At 43.7% G+C, this 19,180-nt stretch overlaps 1 protein-coding gene across 5 annotated transcripts in view; it reads right to left on the bottom strand.

Moving 5' to 3' along the window:
• Skap1 (src kinase associated phosphoprotein 1) overlaps nucleotides 1-19,180 on the bottom strand; it is a 306,690-nt gene that overhangs the window by 261,932 nt on the left and 25,578 nt on the right. For 4 of the 5 annotated variants that reach the window (XM_087570082.1, XM_087570084.1, XM_087570081.1 and 1 more), the window contains 1 exon segment: nucleotides 17,667-17,772. Coding sequence is in view for 2 of the 5 variants with exons in the window: in XM_087570081.1 (XP_087426207.1) it covers nucleotides 17,667-17,772 (106 nt within the window). In the remaining 3 variants the exon portion in view is untranslated. 5 annotated transcript variants of the gene reach the window in all.

Below are 19,180 nucleotides of genomic sequence, written 5' to 3'. Positions count from 1 at the left end.
TCCTTCTCTGAGCCATTCCAGAACTTCCTGTCTGTTCCCTTTCTAAACTCTTTGCTTCAGTGCACCCTGAATTTTAGTTACTTTCACGTGCGTTTTTGTCTTTCCAACCGGGTTTCTTGGAATTATTTGTTGAGGATCTACTGCTGGGTTGTGCTAGACACCTTGTGTGCATAGCATAGGTGCATATCAAGTTAGAGTCTTACAGAGTTGAGTTTCTCTTGCCCCAAAGGCCTGTGTTGTGTTCGGCACAAAAGCACTCTCTCTGTAGTATATGCTCAGCAAACTTTTGCTGGGCCTATAAATGAATAAACTGGTATTAGTCATTTTAATGTTGACACTGCACACAAGTGATATGTAAGATTTGGTAACCTGTACTTTTCAGGAGCGATTGAATAGCGCCAGTTCAGTATGCTTTTTTATGAGGTAATTGAGTCTCATAAAGGCTGGACACAACCAGAATTAAATGCCCAACTGCAGAATCTCATGCTGGGCAGCCCTGACCCCAGGAGTTGCTTCTCTGAAGTTCAGTTTTCTCATCTGCTAAATGGAGAGTCTAAAAGTGTCCACCACTAACGCCTGCTGGAAGGGTTAAATAAAGAAGTTAATTGTTGGGACAGTAGACCCAGGCCAGGCACGAGCTGTGAGTTTGCTCTTCCTCTGCAGACAGGGACAGCCTCCGCCATATTCACTCTGAGGACGTGGATCCCATATTGTTGTTCTGAGCCTCCGTACCTAATGCCCACTGCATGCTGCTCTTAAGTGTGATTCAACACACTTAAGGCCACTGAGTTTTCTCTTTTCTTCATTCTTCTAGGATTTGGGAACATTCCTTGTAGCATAGTAAAAAATGAAATAGAGAGATGGCTCAGAGATCGAGAGCACTGACTCCTCTTGTACAGGACCTGAGTTTGAATCCCAGCACCCATGTGAGGCAGCTCTGGCCTCTGTGGGTACCTGCATTCACCCACACAGAGATGCACACAAATACACACAATGAAAAATACATTTTAAAAATTTTTGTAAAAAAAAGAAATATAAGGGACTGGAGAGATGGCTCAGCAGTTAAGAGCACTAACTGCTCTTCCAGAGGTCCTAAGGTCAAGTCCCAGCAACCACAAGGTGGCTCACAACCATCTATAATGATATCTGGTATACATAATAAATAAATAAATAAATATTTTAAATGAAATATAAGGCGTGAAATATAGAGGAATTTCACAAACCTCTTCAGTCTTCAAGTATTTCATTTCCCAGGCTCCAGGCCATGTTTCTTTCTAGGCCTCTTTTTAATTAATTAATTGACTGATTGATTGATTGATAATTTCATACATGTATACAATAAATTCTGGTCATGTTCATCCCCTTCTTCCCCTCCAGTCCCTACCAATATCTGACCCAAACAAGTCCCCTCCCTACTATTACATCTTTTTTGTTTTGTGACCCACGGGGTTTAAATTCGGTCCCATGGGAAGGGATGCATAAGGAGACAACCACTGCAGTACGAAGAATGAACAACTCACCAGTGGCGACATCACCAAAGACGCTGACCCCCTCACACAGCAACTGTCCACTGCCAATAGTTCCCCACAAGTCCCTCCCATCCGTGGCTGAATGATGACTGATGACGGACCCAGTCATGTACAGGACCCGTGCAGGCAACCACAGTTACTGTGAGTCCACGTATATAATGATTATGTCATGCCTGTGGTGTGGTTTGAAAAAGAATGGCCCCCATAGGCTTGCTCATATATTTAAATGCTTGGTTATCATGGAGCCGGTACTATTTGAGAGGGATTAGGTGTGGCCTTGCTGAAGGAGGTGTGGCCTTGTTGGAGGAGGTGTGGCCTTGTTGGAGGAGGTGTGGCCTCTCATTGCAGTAGGTGTGGCCTTGCTTGAGTGGGTGTGGTCTCACTAGAGGAGGTGTGGCCTTGTTGGAGGAGGTATGTCACTGGGAGGTGGGCTTTGGGATTTCATAAGCTCCATCCAGACCTCAGTAACTTTCTCTTCCTGCTCCCTGCAGATCTGGATGTAAACTCTCATCTACTTCTCTAGTACTATTTCCGCCTGCATACAGCCATATTCCCAGCTTTAAACTGTAAGCAAACTCTGGTTAAATGCCGTCCTTGATAAGGGTTGCTTGGTCGTGTTGTCTCATCACGGCAGTAGGACACCGACTAAGACAATGCCCACCCCACCCCCACCTTCCAGCTTCCACATTCTACCCACTCCTCCCTCTTCTTCCAAGTTCCTAAGTCTTGAAAGTGGTGATGTGGATGTCCCCTGCTGGGATAGGAGGCCATCAGTCACTTATTCTCAGTACCGTGATGGCTACAGGATTTGCCCATTTCAGGGAAAAATAAAAAATAATAATAATAATAAAGTTAGGAGGAAATCGTTGGACAGAGCTAGAGAACTGAACAACACAAAATTTCCGAACTTTCTCTATGAATGCGTGTGGACTTTAAAAGAGGATGTAGGGTTGGGGATTTAGCTCAGTGGTAGAGCGCTTACCTAGGAAGTGCAAGGCCCTGGGTTCGGTCCCCAGCTCCAAAAAAAAAAAAAAAAAAAAAGAGGATGTAAAACATCAATGACTCTCTAGGCGACAAAACTCCACACACGAAATAAATTCAGACCGAACATAAGGGCCTTGTAAGAGAGGCATCTGCAAACAGGAGCATCTGTCATGACTCCGGCCACTCGCTGGTCTTGATCACCCAGCATCAGGCCCAACGTAAACAAACAACCAATACATATTGTTAAGTAAATTAACCACTTCCACCCTGTAATCTTCAGCCTGCTTTTAGTTGATTCCATTTCTCTTTATGACCAACATAAAAATCAATCACGGTGACTGATGTTTTGAGAAGAAGGAAGTGAACAGTTTACTCAAACCCCAGCGCTCAGGAAAGTGGTTGGACAAATACAAATGCCTTGCTAAATAGGCTGGGAGAGTGCTGCTAATCCCCTTCTAATGAAGAATTCATCCTGGGTTAGCTCAAAGGGATAACAGCTCAGAAGCGGAAGTTGCTCTGTCAGTGATACCTCATTTCATGCCAGCCCTTGACAGTGAACTTCCTTTACTTTAAAAAAAAAAAAAAAAAGATCCCCCAACACATTTTAGAACGATCATCACAGACTATTCAAAGGACGGCATTTCACTTGACTCAAAGTTAATTTCCTTCTTGTGGCTGTGTTTTGAAGCATAGCATGAAACACCTCCAGTTACAGACTGCTTGTTTACACAGAGTGACCGGGCCAAGCTGCAGAGCTAAGGCTCCATGTTCCTTTTCCCCAGCTCCTTCCGCCTCGGGACCAGCCCTCATCTCTCCTGGGAATCAAAGTCCTTCCAGGGCTTCCCTCTCTGCCCTTTATAAAAATGGGAAGGACTTTAACATTGCTAAACTCGTTATTAAATAAATATTTACTTTAGAGAGTCAGAGAATACAAACAAACAAACAAAAAACCCGTTTAACTCTACTGGCCAGAAATCACTCTCATGGACATTCTGGTCTCTTTATCTGTTGTTTGTTTGTTTGTTTGTTAAGAGACTTTTCACTGTGAGATATAACATATTTTTCAACCTATTTTCTCACTTACGTGCCATTGGTCAGTATCAGTGACTCTCTTATGGCACCACTGTGGAAACGTTAGCTCTTTTAACAAAACAAATGGGAATAAACTAAGACTCTACTGAGCGGAGGAAGAGAGCCACAGAAGGTTATGGTGACCTCACAGTGGTGCGCATTTTAATCCCAACACTCTAGAGACAGAAGGAGGTGGGTATCTATGAACTGGAGACTGGCCTCATCTGCAGAGTGGGATCCTGTCTCAGAAAGAGAGCAAGGAAGGAAGAAAGGAAGAGAGGAAAGGAGGGAGGGAGAGAGAGATTAGACTATATCTAATATTGAGTCCATCTTGTGAAAGTTAAAGGTTTGCCAGTAACAGAAGGGATACAAATAGGAAAACACGTTGAGGGTGAAAGTTGGCAGGCCTTTTTGGTAAGGGAGAGAGAGGGGGAGAGAGAGAGGGAGAGAAAGAGAGAGGGGGGGTGTGTTAAGGAGTGAGTCACAGGGCTCTGAAAGTCTAATACAGGGACAACAGAGAAGACTCATAGGTAATTGGAATACAGCCAGGTCAGTCTTGAACCCTCCGAAGTTAGGAATCTTCCAGCAACAGGTACAGAAAACCCAACTGACAAAGGTTTAGACGTGTAAATAGAGGTTCATATTTCCCACAAAATAGAATGTCGAGAGGCTGGTTCTAGAGCACACGCTGGGCCAGCTCTTCCTGCCTGCCCAGTATCTGCAGATCGATGCTACGTGTCCATGTGGTTTATCTCTCATGTGTAGGCCTTTCCTGAGACAGACTACCAGGAGTCTTTACCTCACATTCCATCGCCCACCCTATGTTGCCTAGAAACCCTAGGACAACCAAAGCAAAATGGCTGACATCACGCCTCATCCCTTGGTTGGAAGAATGGAGGCTGGCTGTGGAGAGGGAACCAGCTTCGTCTCTCACAGCATTGGGAAGTCTGAGGTTCCATGAAACACCCACTAGGCTGCCTGCAACAACTGTTCTACAACTGGGCACCCAGGGAAGAAACAACCCTGGGAAAAAAAAGAGAATCTGAGGAGGGAGGAGTGGGAAAACAAGCTTAAGCAAGAGCCCAAAGGAAGAGCATAGATACCATGAGGGGAAGGAGGACTCCACAGGGGGACGAGGGTCTTAGACTTCTGAGAAAGGGGAAGTAGTCCGAGCTATAAGATACTTGAAAAACCAAAGAAGATAAACACTGGCAGTATCATCCGGATGTGGCAACCGGAGTAACTGGAGCATAGGGAAAGTAACGTCATTGGAGCAGAAGATGTACAAGGACGATAACTAACTGAGGATGGACCAGAGAAGAGGAAACCAGAAGGGAAGGGTCTAGAGTCCAAGATGTCTACCCACTCAGGACAGGAGATAAGACAGTAGCTAAGGAGGGGGTGGCTTTTTAACCTGAGGTTTTTAACCTGAGGGCAGAGTTGAGCACATTTGTGTGAGGTTCAGAGAGATATGGTGAGGGAGCATAAACTGCCCCCTCCCCCACTTAAGCAAAAGGGAGGGAAGGGCAGTGAGAGGAGCTGAGTAACCACAACACAGCAGGCTAATACTTCAGTCCAAGGCGGGGCATCATGGTGCATGCGGTTGATCTCAGTACCTGGGGAGCAGAAGCAGTCATCTCTGTTGGTTTATGGCCAGCCTGGTCTACACAGCGAGCTGCAAGTCAGCCAGAGCTATGCACTAAGACTCTGTCTCAAAAAACCAAACCAAACAAATAACTCGGGGTGGGGGAAGGGGTTGTTGACAGAGGCAGCTGTGCACAGTTTTAATCTCCAGAACTCAGGAGGCAGAGGCAGGCCTCTGAGTTCAAGGCCAGCCTGGTCCTACAGAGAGATTTCCAAGAGAGTCAAGGCTACACCGAGAAACCCTGTCTAGAAAATACAAAAGAAGAAAGAAAAAAGACAAAAACAAACACGAAAACAAACAAACAAACAAAAAAATCACTTAAGTTCTCAGACCTTGTGAGGATGGACTCTGGATGCTAAATGTGACAAGGGGCAAAGTATTACAAAGCCTCCAGGACAGAGCTCCAAAGAGCAAAGACCTGTCGTGCAGGAGAGCTGTATATTACCCAGACACGGATGGAGAAAAGAGGCTGGGGATCCAGCGGGGACCGGTTAGAAAGGGCATGGGTTCTAGAGGGCGCAGTGGAGAACTCGTCAGACAGCCACCAAGAAAACAGAAGAGGTGGCAGAGACAAGGTGGGACAAAGCTGAACAGAGGAGGCAGCCAGAGGTAGCGAGCCAGGGACCGTCACGGAGAAGGGAGTGGCTGGTGTGTACGTTCCCATGGGACTCGAAGATACAGACGAGAATCTTACAGCTTTTTCATCATAGACTTAATTAGAATAAAAGTCATTAAATGAGATTCTGACTTTCAGTGGCTCTGCTGGCCAGGAACCTGAGACTCTGTATTGCCAGGGTTCCAGGAGAAGCAAAGAGCTAAAATGAGCCAAGAGCAAAGGCTACTCCTTGCTTCCTCTCTTCTAGTTACACTGTTCTCACACACTTTCATCCATCTCTCTCTAAATTTTCTATCTACCTATCTGTTTCCTAACATTAAGCGTGCGCGCAAGTGTGTGTGTGTGTGTGTGTGTGTGTGTGTGTGTGTGTGTGTGTTTAAGAGCAGAGAGTGGGAGTTCATGGTGCAGAAGGGAAGCAAGAATGCTGTAGAAGTTTCTTCTTAGCAACTGTTAGCTACACACACTTCCCAAACTTGTCAGACAGCTATCTCGTGTGATTAAGTGCATCTGTGGGCTCGCTAGGGTTTCACACGGGGCACCTAAGTATTCAGTAAGAGAATAAGAGACTGGGAACAGCAATTAATTCTGGCTGTACCATATGGCTGAACAGAACACTGGCTGGAACCTGAAAACTTAATTTCACAAGAGTCACACTTATTCTGAATTTTAATCATATTTTGGATCAGCAAACATATGCCTGCCAACCTGCTTCATTTACACAAAATCCGGAAGCATAATCACACCGCACTCTACAAAATGATTGGTTTTTCCCAGATGGACTTTTCAGATCTCATTCCTACCAGGTTCTCAGGACAAAGTAACTGCTGGCAGCCCCTGTTTAATCTCCTTGTTAAATAGAATCATCTGACTCTTTTTTTAATATTTCTATTTAATTTTATGTGTGTGGGTATTTTGCTTACATGTGCATCTATGCCGGAAGAGGGTGTCAGATCTCCTGGAGTGAAAAGCCGTTGTGAACTGTGTGGTACTGGGAATTGAACCCAGGTCCTCTGTAGGAGCAGCTGATGCTCTTAGTTACTGAGCCATATCTCCAGCTCCCCCAAACGTTCACTTCCATTCCTCGCACTTTCACCAGTATCTCACAACACGGTGAGTATAATATTCTCTGGTCCTGGACCCCACGGCCCTGGGTCTGGCTCAGGAGCCCTCATGCCCAAGAACTCCCTGCAGAGACGCTCGCTGCTGCTGCTGCTGCTGCTGCTGCTGCTGCTGCTGCTGCTGCTGCTGCTGCTGCTGCTGCTGCTGCTATACCCATTTGCTCCATTCTGCTTCTCTCGAATGGAGATGTTATGGGTTCTCAATGTAGACTCCATCCCCTGTCCTCTTAGAAACAGGATACTTTCATCTCCTGTACATCTAATAACTTCAAGATAAGGACAGAAAAAGAGTCGGTTTTTGTTTTGTGAACTCTCGTCTCTGGTGCTTGAGAGACTGTCCTAATATCCCCCGAACATGTTTTAGTGATAACATTTACTGCACTTGGGGCCAAAATGATTTTCTGCCACTTTCAATTCTAGTTCAATAAAAGAATAAGGGCTTTGTTTCTGACCTCTGTCATTTTTAATACTATAAAATGATTTAAAAAATGTAAAATTGACTTCTATTTCCTACTGGACTACCAATCTCATATTAGCTTTCCTTTTATCAAATTTATGAGAAAAGTCAGAAATTGCCTTTCCTTTAAAAAAAATCAAAATTTCGAGATCTCCTGGGCAGAATGTTTGAATTGAATTTCAGCTCTCAATAATTCGTGGTCTAGAAGTTTTAAAGAAGTTGAGGAGTTAGCTCCTTTCTGTTACTTATCTCAGTAATAACGAGATAGAAGATTACCCCTGAGCTCAAGATCAACCAAAAATAATAAGGTTCTTCCTAGAAAACCATCACTCTTAAAAACCTCAAATATGTGTGATTACATTTCAAATTAGGGAAGTCTGGGATTTTCCAAGACCACAGTGAGCAAAGCCAATGGCTTCTAAATTGCCAAGGCAAGCCAACAGTATATTTTTTTTATAATATTATGTTAAAAAAACCTTTCAAATATGCATGAAAGTTGAAAGAAGTCCTGTATCTAGTCAGGACCTAAAGTCATGATTCATAGCTGGTTATCTTTGCTTGGTTACATAGTATCCATCCATCCGTCCATGTTACATTGGCATAAGCACCGTAGTAGTACAGTTCCTCCACAAACACTTCATATGACTATAATTAGCTAGACTTCAGCAATTGTCAATAATTCTCTTGAACCAATAATCTTTTGAAAGATGCCATTTCATTTTTAATGATTTTGCTGAATAAATTAACCAATTAGACATCCTGAATTCTGCATCTTAATCTTTTATTAATTCTGCTACTTTGAGTAATGTCTTGGGCATCTGTTTTCTCATCAACCAAAGCGCTCGGTAGATACAATAAGTCCCAATTCACAAGATAGAAAATGGGCCTTGTGCTGAGGGCAGGATTCACAAATGAGTCACTTAGTTAATTAGAGAAATAGCTAATTGGAGGGCATGTGAGCACAAATGGATTTTGGGTATTTTTTTTTTGTAAATTATAGTAAAAACCTTCACAAGGCTCAGAAAGTCAAGAGGGAACTTGAGCTTAAAAGTGTAATTATTCATCCTGCACTGGCCACAGTGTGTTCCCAGCAAAAATAGTAGAAGCTGGGCTGACTGGGCCACTCCATGTACAGATTCCACAGCATGAAACACTAGCATCATATTGGAGTGTCCTTGCTGTGCAAGACCCTACTACCATTGCCTTGTAAACTCCCTATTAATCGCCTGACTGAACCAACTGCAGACAGGGGTAGCTGTTGCTTTATTGTCTGTTCTCTTAAACTGGTATTTCTTTTCCTCTTCAGAAGTTTGGCTCTGGAAGGGGCACCCTTTGAAGCCTGGAAAATCAAAGCTATCTCAGGACAGTGCCGAGCATTTTGAAAGAAATACGAAGAAATGACATGAGATCTTCCCAAATAGGTCAGCGGTTGGTCTGTAAAACATCCCTGTTGCCAAGGAGGTGGTGACATCTTGTGTAAATCAAAGAACTGAAGCCCCGAGATAGCTCATTTCCATTTTAAATGCACGGGGGTTAAATATGGATATGGGCACACAGAGGTTCCTGTGGGATTGATTTTTCCAGTCTTCTCTGAGCCCTTTGCTGAGCATGATAAGGACCAGGGTTCATTATCAACCGTGCTAGGGCTGCACTTCAGGAGACGAGATGAGGCTTCGCAGTGGGAGAACAGATCCACAAAGAAGAAATGATTCACATGGTGCATGGATAAAACCCCATGTTGGGCTCAACTCATTTTAAATAGAATCATGAGACCAAATGAAATCCCAAGAAATGAAGTTTCCTGAATCATTTTTCAAACTGGGGGGGAAAAAATCTTGATGACACACAAGAAATCAAATCAAGGTTTCCAGGTTTGGCTAGCAATGCTTGCATTGTTTTTGAACACAATAAACATTTTATTTTTCCAATAATAATCCTTGCATTTTCATAACACGTGTGTGTGTGTGTGTGTGTGTGTGTGTGTGTGTGTGTGTGTGTGTGTGTGAAGATTCCGACAGGCAATCTAGAAAGGAAGCTAAGATCATCATCCGAACCTTCGAGAGATTCCGCCAAGGTTATAGAAATAACATCAGAACAAAGAGCCTGGCTCCTGTCAGTTGACCCTGAGCTCTCTTGTGCTTCCCTGACCACGGCTCCAATTTCACTGCAACACAGAAAGCAGTTCCAGGGTGGGTCTGTACCAGAAATAAGGGAAGCGTGCAAATTACAGAAAACCACAACGAGGAAGGCTCTGAGCCACAAGGTTCCTGGAAACCCACAAGCAGATGAACAGTAGAGAGGCACACACACACACACACACACACACACACACACACACACACACACACACACACACACCCCACTGGCCTATGATAAGCAGAAAAGAAACATTGCATAGCTCTGGGACAAAAGACTAGTTGGGGACCTAATGAAACTTAAATCACAGGCAAAGCAAACGGTTCTGCAATGAAGACGGCACCTTCATACAAATTATCTTTTCACACAATGTACAGATCGCCAATCTCCACGTACAGACAATAGGAAAGCTTCGTGCATTAAACATTTGACGCTGAGGGTTTTCCGAGACAAAGACCGATCCACACGAAAGAGATAACAGGGCTGTCCCCTGGGTGACAATGAAGATTGGGATGGTACGAGGACGGAAGCAAAACGCAGGGACCTGAGTCATTAGCTAAAAGGTGGCATTCGGCTTCCGAAGAGAGTCTAATGGCTTAGGCCACTGATGGGCGCGAGCCACAACTGCAAGATTCCACCCCCTCCCTCCCACTTCTTCCTCTCCCTGTCCTCCATCTTTCTCTTTTTGAGATGAGGTTTCATGATGTTGACCAAGTAGGCCTCAAACACCTGTGCTCAAGTTATCCTCCTGCCTCAGCTTCCTGAGAGGAGCTGAGACTACGAGGCATACATGGCTGAATCCTAGGTGATCAGGGAATCACTATGGCGCCAACGCTGGCCTCCAACTGTGGCTATCTGCCTCTGCCTCCCTAGGACTTGGGTTGTAGGCATGCTCCACTCACCCAGAACCTTCTTATCTTTTCTTTATTTCATGATTTTATACATGTATTTACTCTGATCATGTCTCCCCCACCACCACCACCACCATTATCCTCTCCTTCCCACTGAACCCGTCTCTTCGCAAGTCCTTGTATTACTTTCATGTTATTTTATTTATTTACAGTTCAAATGTTGTCCCCCTTCCCAGTTTCCCCTCTGTAACCCCCTCATCCCATCTCCCCTTTCCTTTGCCCACCCATTCCTACCTCACTACTCTATCGTCCCCTTATGTTGGGGTATCAAGCCTCCACAGGACCAAGGGCCTTCCTTCCCATTGATGCCCAACAAGGCCATCCTCTGCTACATATGCAGCTGGAGCCATGGGTCGCTCCATGTGTACTCGCTGGTTGGTGGTTTAGTCCCTGGGAGCTTTAGGAGGTCAGGTTAGTGGATATTGTTCTTCCTACGGGGTTGTAAACCCCTTCAGTCCCTTCAGTCCTTCCACTAGCTCTTCACCTACTTTATTCTTTTTTTTTTTTCCGGAGCTGGGACCGAACCCAGGGCCTTGCGCTTCCCAGACAAGCGCTCTACCGCTGAGCTAACTCCCCAGCCCCCCTACTTTATTCTTGAAAGAACACATTTTCCTATTTAAGGAGCTCAGTGCTGGGAAAAACTAAAAGTGTATTTTCCTGAACTTCAACCTAAGATCTTAAAGACATAAAATTAAAAGATTATAAGAACAGTTTTACTACAGGGTTTTATTCAGAGCTGCAAAGGACTCTTTATGACCTATAAAAATACTGTCTAGGAAAACATTTTTCTGTCTTCCCAATTGAACGTTTGAAAAGAAAGCCTTGGATCTGGGTGAGAGTGTGGTTCAGCTGCTAGAGTGCTCGTGCAGGAAACCGTAGCACTGCATGAAGCCAGGCATTGTGGCTTCTGCCTGAAAACCTAGTACTTGGGAGGTAGACGAAGAAGGATCAGAAGTTCAAAGTTATCCTCAAGTATATAGCAACTTTAGGGTCAGCCTGGGCTACATATGACCCCACTGCTAAATAATGATAACAACAACAGCATTATGGACCTGCTCAGTAGCACATATAGTAAAACTGAAATATGATTAGCGTGGCCCTATGACAACAAATAACATGCAAAGGTTCCATCCAACCTTAAGATAGGTAAGTGGGTGGGTAGATAGATAGATATAGATATAGATATAGATATAGACATAGATATAGATATAGATATAGATATAGATAGACAGACAGACAGACGGCATTTTTTTTTAAAGAAAGAAACAAAGAAAACAAGTCTGGCCAGGTGGTGGTGACAAACACCTTTAACCCCAGCACTCGGAAGGCAGAAGAAGCAGGCGGATCTCTGTGAGTTTGAGGACAGCCTGGTCTACAAAGTGAGCTCCAGGACAGCCAGGGCTACACAGAGAAACCCTGTCTTGAAATGCAAAACAAAACAAGTCTGATCATTTGAGATTGATCCTCGGGAGACACATGGTAGGAAGAATCTACTCCACAGACTGTCCTCTGACCTCCACATGTACACACACACACACACACACACACATACACACAAATAAATGAGATAATTAAAAAAGAAACAAATTTCACCATCTAAACTATTCAAATCTTGTTACTTAGCATGACAAATATGAAAATATTATTGCATCTCTGAATTACTCACATAAAATATTTATCTTATGAAAAGCCCAAAGGGGAAATCTACTCACTGATCCCATTCCAGCAGCCTCATGTAAGAGAAAAGAAATGGAAATGGGCCTCAAATGCCTCCCACAAATGAAGGAATGAATAAGATAAACATTAGTATAAAATTAAAATGAGAACGGTGTCCATCACGGTTGCTCTGAAAGGACAGAAGCTCTCCATACAAGAACATAGGTCATCAGATAAACCTCCTCCAATTTAAGCCAAGAAACCAGTGAAAGGCGGTGCTGACTGCGTCTCCCTTGCAGCATCTCAGACTGTGAGAGCAGCAACAAGCCCTCAGCGCACAGAAGCAAAGTCCCCCAAAATCTCGCACTGCTTCGCACAGCTAACCAATCAGTTGAGAGAGAGCCCGACGTCCCTGTAGGTTTCTTGTTTTGTATGTCTAACTGTGGTGTTTGTGATAGAATCCAGGGCCTCATGAGAGCTAGGCCAGTGCACCACCATCACTAAGTTACGACCTCAGCCCTCCTTCAGTCTTCCTTCCTTTCTTTCTGTTGGTTTTAGAATTAGTTATTTACATATATCTTTACTTCATGTGAGCGTTTGTCATGGGCCACGCACGTACGGGCCTTGCAACAACATTTGAGAGTCAGCCCTCTCCTTCCGTCATGTGGGTTCCTAGGGACCGAACGTAAGTTGTCAGACTTGGGGCAAAGCACTTTTACCCACTGAACCACCTCCCAAGGTCACTTCTCCCTTACCCCCTTCCCTTCAAATAGAAGAGTAGGAATGAAAAGGGGAGAGATTCTCTTTTGTATCTAGAGGTAGGTGTATTTGTTTTGGTTGGGGGTTTTCCCTCTGTTTTTGTTTATGCTTTTTTGGTTTTTGGTTTTGTTTTTCTGAGAGAGAGAGAGAGAGAGAGAGAGAGAGAGAGAGAGAGAGAGGGAGGGAAGGAGGAAGGGAGGGAGGGAGGGACTGAGCCTTTCAGAGCTAGTTAAACTTAAACAGATCATACGAGCATCTGGTGCTCATGTCTTTCTTCATTGGCACGCAGACCCCATGATAAATAACAGAATCAGGGACCAGAGAAATGGCTCAGGGGCTAAGAGCACTGGCTGCTCTTCCAGAGGATCCAGGATCGATTTCCAGCACCCACATGGCAACTCACAACCCTTTGTAACTCCAGTTCCAGGGGATCTGATGCCCTCTTCTGACCTCTGTATATAGTGGTGCATAGATATACACACAGGTAACACACACACACACACACACACACACACACCCCAGAATTAAAGAGAAGACAGATAGATGTAAGCAAATCTTTAAACTTGAGAATGCACAATTGTCCAAATAGCACATTAAACATTCGTTTCCTAGATTAGAAACAAAAAACCCTTCATTGTTTCCTAGATTAGAAACAAAAAACCCTTCATTTAAATGTGTTTTGTTTGGGGAGTTTATAAGCTCAGCAACAAATACTTAAGTATATTAAAACTATGCAGTCAATGGTAATGATATTCACGGTGTACTGCTTTAAAACCCGTGCTCGCTTTCAAGAGTTTTACCAGAATAACATGTGATTCTTTTTATGACATAAAGATGTCAGAATCATAGATATTATCAGATTTAATCTGATTTTCAAACTACATTCATATTAAGCAAAAGAAAAAAACCCAAAAACAAAAATAAAACAAACAAAAAAACCCACTAAAATTCCTGAAGAAAATCAAAATTCTTTTTACAAGATTTTTGAGAATAGTGTATCCCGCTTCATGCAGAGTACAGGGCTCGCCACTCACAATGAAACCTGTTAACAGATGTGTTTCCTGTCTGTGTTTTAAATGTCCTGGGTTTTGCAGAATTTGGGCCATAAACCTGTTACATGAAGTTATTTATTTATTTTTAATTCCATTTAAACATCTTATAAATCCACTTGTCTTCTGTTGGAACCCCTTTGGAATTATTAAGTTTCACAGAAGGAAACAATACACCCTGTCTGTGTCCATTGGTTCTGGCCTTCACTCCCAACAGTGAGCGTGTAAGTGAGGAATCTCAAAAAGGGCCATCAAGAGAGGATTTATCTCTTTCTCAATGATAAAAATCTTCTGTTTCTTTATCCCTGCCTTCACTCTCAGTGTATTATTGCTGGCATATGGTCTCCGCTGGATCAAACGCAGAAGAAATGCCCTACTGTTTCTCCAAATGCGTAGTACGTCATCGAGTTTCTGAATGTGGTTCATGTATGTCTGTTTCATCCCCGTGTCTCACATCTGGAGCTAATCCTGCAACGACCACCACCAGAAGGAAGAGCCTCGGCTGGCTTCCGTCCCAAGCACATGGCTAGAGCTCAGTAAGAACCTGGACTCGGAATGTGGAAGCTTTTAGTCTTGAAGGGAAGAGGAGGCTGTTTGACAGACAACCGCAAAAGGCATAGCTCAGGGCATCATACACCACAGCGGAGCTTTACCTCCCAGGAATCACAGACACCGCCGTTGGCACTCGTTTTTCCCTATGTGAGGAATGCGATCCTTCCTCTGCACACTTTCAAGTATAGTTATGCAGATAGAGGAGTCTTATTCCAGCGTTGTTTGTAAGTCTGAGAAATGAGCCTCAGCTGTGATATTGATACTGATATATTTATGAGGATGGCAGGGAGGCGGGGAGCCTATGATATTGACAGTGATATAGTGATGAGTCTATCAGGAACACTGCAGAGTCAACACAACCATCACTTTCTGTGGTCAGCCATCATGGACAACAGGAAGGGGGCAAACGGCACACCCCACCAGTAGTGATAGGATCAGACGCTCCAATTCAAACAATTCCGCAACCATGGCATATACCACTGGATCTGAGCCAGCCATTAAAGCCTCGGACCAAGGCCTTGGGGTTTACCAAGGCTCAGGCAGGGCCATTTTTATTTCCCTTCACCCTTCTTGTTCCCCAGTGGTGCCACATGACGAAAGAATCAAGGAATGTAAGCTATGAAACCAGCTACAGAGTGAGAATATGTGTGAATACGTGTAATATGCAGACACACCCCATTTTACCAGATCTCGAAAGCATTAGTGCTTTACTGTGGCTAAAGATGAAACATTTGAAACGGTCCCCAGTAATTCTTCCATTGCTCCAAGACTCCTCACGTAGAATGAACTCTCAAATATGATGATTTCTGAATTGTTCTTCACATCTTACCTTGGGATGGGGGAGTAGATCCAACCGTCACACCATACCAGTAAATGCTGGCACGTTTGCAAATTTTCAGTACCTTGAAACCACTTGGTATCAACACATAGAGGTGCCTAATATTGGCCAGGCACAAACGGGATAATAGAGGCAAGATGGCTGACAAAGATTTAGGAGAACAAGGATTTCAGTAGCAACACTGTGATTGAACACCAAGATCTGCTTAGAAGAAAGCCTTCTTTCTCCCTTTTCTTGTGTTGTATATAGCCTCTGGGTCCTCACTTCCTCAGTCATCAGATAATTATGAAATCCTGAATAAAGCATCATCTTTCTAGCATCAAATCGATGAACAGAAAGCCCTCATCAGTGATGCTCTCTAAAGTGCCCACTGGTTATTGTCAAATGTCTAACCCACAAACCACATGGAATCTTCTTTGGAAGCCTTCTTTATTGCATGGGAGTGAGGCTCTGTGTGTGTGTGTGTGTGTGTGTGTGTGTGTGTGTGTGTGTGTGTTTCAAAAGAAGATTGAGGAGATATGTGAGGGGCCTTGAGAGAAGGCTGAGAGCACTGGCTGTCCTTCCAGAAGACCCTGGTTTGGTTCCCAGCATTCACATAACAGCTCATGGTTGTCTGTAACTCCAGTTCCAGGGGACCCAATGACTTTTTCTGACTGCTGTAAACACCAGGCAAGCATGTGGTGCAGAAACATACATGCAGGCAAAATACACATACACAGAAGCTATTTTTTTAAAAAACGAAGTAATCTGCCCACTTAATGTTGGAACTTAGATCTCTAAGCCCTAATGCTGTGATAGAAATATGAAAATATATGCATATTTGTCTATACAGATCGACAAAATCGCATTTGCTTCCCACGTCACATATTTTACATCAACGGAACAACTATACTCCCTGTCATATTCAGGGCTTCCCTCTTTCTCTGTAATAGAATTTGAAATTCCACTTTTTTATGATTTTTCTAAAAGATGTATTTATTTATCATATATAAGTACACTGTCGCTGTCTTCAGACACACCAGAAGAGGGCATTGGATCCCATTATAGATGGTTGTGAGCCACCATGTGGTTGCTGGGATTTGAACTCAGGACCCCTGGAAGAGCAGTCGGTGCTCTTAACCCCTGAGCCATCTCTCCAGCCCTTTGATGATCCTTATGGTAATACAAAAGCTAACTCATGAAAATAAAGAAAATCTATGGGCCATTCATTAGCCAAGCCTTCCTGTGCATAACTAAGTCTAAACTTAATCTATTAACAAGGTAACACTATTCACGAGTGTGATTTCAACACTTCACATCCTACCAAAAATTAGATATTCCCACTTTTAAAAAGAAAAAAAGAGGTAGAAGAAAGTGCCCATCTTCAGCATTCTGCTTGTTTCAATTATTCAGGACAACCCAGGCTGATAATTACACAGTCCCCAGTCGCTGAGTAAAAGCGATGCTTAATTAACCAGCAGGAAAGGTCGATTAAGATCCAGCAGGGCACCTCGTGAGGGTCTCTCATGTTCCTGCAGGGAGTAGGTTCTGGCTGTGCCCTTCTAAAGGAGAGAACTCCTGAGTTCTTTCTGCCAGTTTTGAAAGTAAAAGCTAAGATTGGCCATGCAAATTAGATCCAGCCCTGTGCCTGGAGACTCACTCCCTCTAAGACTGCTCGGATCAAGTGCTCTGAATCAGAGCAGCACCCAGGTGGCAAAGGACAGAGGAGTGCACGACTGTGACTGACACTCGCTCGCTCCGTTGACACCCTTATGAAAAGTCCTTCAGGAAACAGATCGTAGAGGAAATGCGATTTCTTCTTCCCCTAAGGACCTGTAGGGCTCCCAGTAGCTATCAGCTGCTCAGATTCTAAACTGTACCAAGGAGGTCTGAGCTCCGTATTTTAGAAACTTAATGAGTACAATGTTCCTACCCAGTGTGGGGCCAACGCATGCTGGTACTGTCAAGGAATCAATCAACTAACCAGGCCTGATTGTAACTTGTCCATTGCAGAAGGGGATATGAAAGTAAAGTCAGCGTCGAAACCATGTTACCTGAACAGGCATAAATGTCTCCCTCTCACCATTGTGCTTCTGCCACTGTTAGTCACAAACGTGTTCGATAAAGGCTAACATCCCAAACCCAAATCGGCCTGGTTGTTTTAAGATAATTACTATAAGGTGGTCACATTGGTACACTCCAATAGCCTTACCCACCGCTAAATCAATCCATAAATTTCTGCCAATTATGAAAACCTGTGGCCCAGTGCAGCCTGCTGTCATGAACTTATACTCTGGTATAGGGTTTTGTTTTGTTTTTTTTTTTTTTTTAACTGAAAAAGCACAGTGAAGCTGGCTGATACGAACCTGGATTTGATTTGCTGGAAACCCCGGAGAATGTGGTCTCTCTGATCCTGTGCCCCAGGACTAAGGTTCTCATTCTGCAAGCCTTCCGCCAGAAAGTCTTCAGCATCTAGAGGAAAAGAAAAGGTGATCAACGGAGGAGAGAAGGGAATCTGAAAGATTAGGAAATGAATATTGTTTCTCCTGTCTGTGGCTGAACAAGTGAACGTTAATGGACTAAATGAATCATATACTTAATAACGGTCTGTTAGGCGTAGCTCGCCAGAATAGAGAATCACCAAGATTTCACGTGTCTCTGTGAACGACAAGTCCTAGCAGTCCGAGGCCTTGCGATGAATTTAGAAGGCTGGTGCATACATTATCCACAAGAGATAACTGTTTCCGAAGCCGTTTTTAAAGCCTCGCTTACACCCTCGATGGTCACTGAGGGGCAGAGGACAGATTGTCAATTTCAGAAACATGGAAATGTTATAAATAAGTCACAGAAGGTCACGGACCAAGAAGAGTAGAAGAGAAGTCCTGGTAATTGCTGCCGAAATAAAAAAATAGAGCTCAATTGCAAAATCAAAAAACGAGAAAGGGCAGGCGTTCGAAGGAGGAGCATTAATTATCGGACACATCAGCGATGAAAATGGCATGGCAGCCAAGTGAGGGGGCCTCACGGAGAAGAGAAATGCATCTGAGATGGGGAGCTGCAATTAATGCGAATGTGCACTATAAAATCTGACCGAGATAGAAGCACGGACTACGGAACAAATCTCGTTATGGTGAACGAAGTGATTTGGAAGTGCGCAGATTTTCGAAGATGAAAATTCATTGACAGCAATCACAAGCGTCAGAAATATGAGCTGCAGGGGTTGGGGATTTAGCTCAGTGGTAGAGCGATTGCTTAGGAAGCGCAAGGCCCTGGGTTCGGTCCCCAGCTCCGGAAAAAAAAGAACCAAAAAAAAAAAAAAAAAAAGAATTATGAGCTGCATACTTCATTCTTCATAATCTGTTTATCTCCCCTAAAAAGCGTGTAAATGACAGTTAAAAGTCTCCGCCCCCCCCAAAAAAAAGTATTCATAATGTGAAACGGCACCACATGGCCCACCAGAATAATGTAAAGCACTTACACAGCTGGGCTATGTAAGAACCCCAAAATGTTTGCTTTACCCTCGTGCTATTCATTAATACTAAACAAGTCAGGGCTAGGTAACCATCACCAGGACTTTGGAGGAGATACAAAGCCCAGGAGATTGAAATTTTCATAAAGAATCACCATCAGCATCTAAGCCCTGCATCACATCGACTGTAGACATCATCTAATGGGCTCCTCCAGGGGGCTCTGAATGCTAAGGAACATGAAAATGGGAAGTCGAATTAACAGGAAGAAAAGCAAGTGGCATTGACGTGCCATTAATGCCGTACATCATGTTAATAGAAGGGCAAAAAAAAAAAAAAAAAAAAAAGCACAATCATCTCAAGAGCTCAAGAGCTATGGGAGAAGCATTTGACAAAATCCAGCAGTGCCTTGT

Source organism: Rattus norvegicus, chromosome 10, assembly GCF_021556685.1.
Source record: "Rattus norvegicus strain SHRSP/BbbUtx chromosome 10, alternate assembly SHRSP_T2T, whole genome shotgun sequence".
Classification (NCBI taxonomy): Eukaryota; Metazoa; Chordata; class Mammalia; order Rodentia; family Muridae; genus Rattus; species Rattus norvegicus.
Note: the sequence above shows the minus strand (reverse complement) of the source record. Positions and strands in the feature narration are given on the sequence as shown.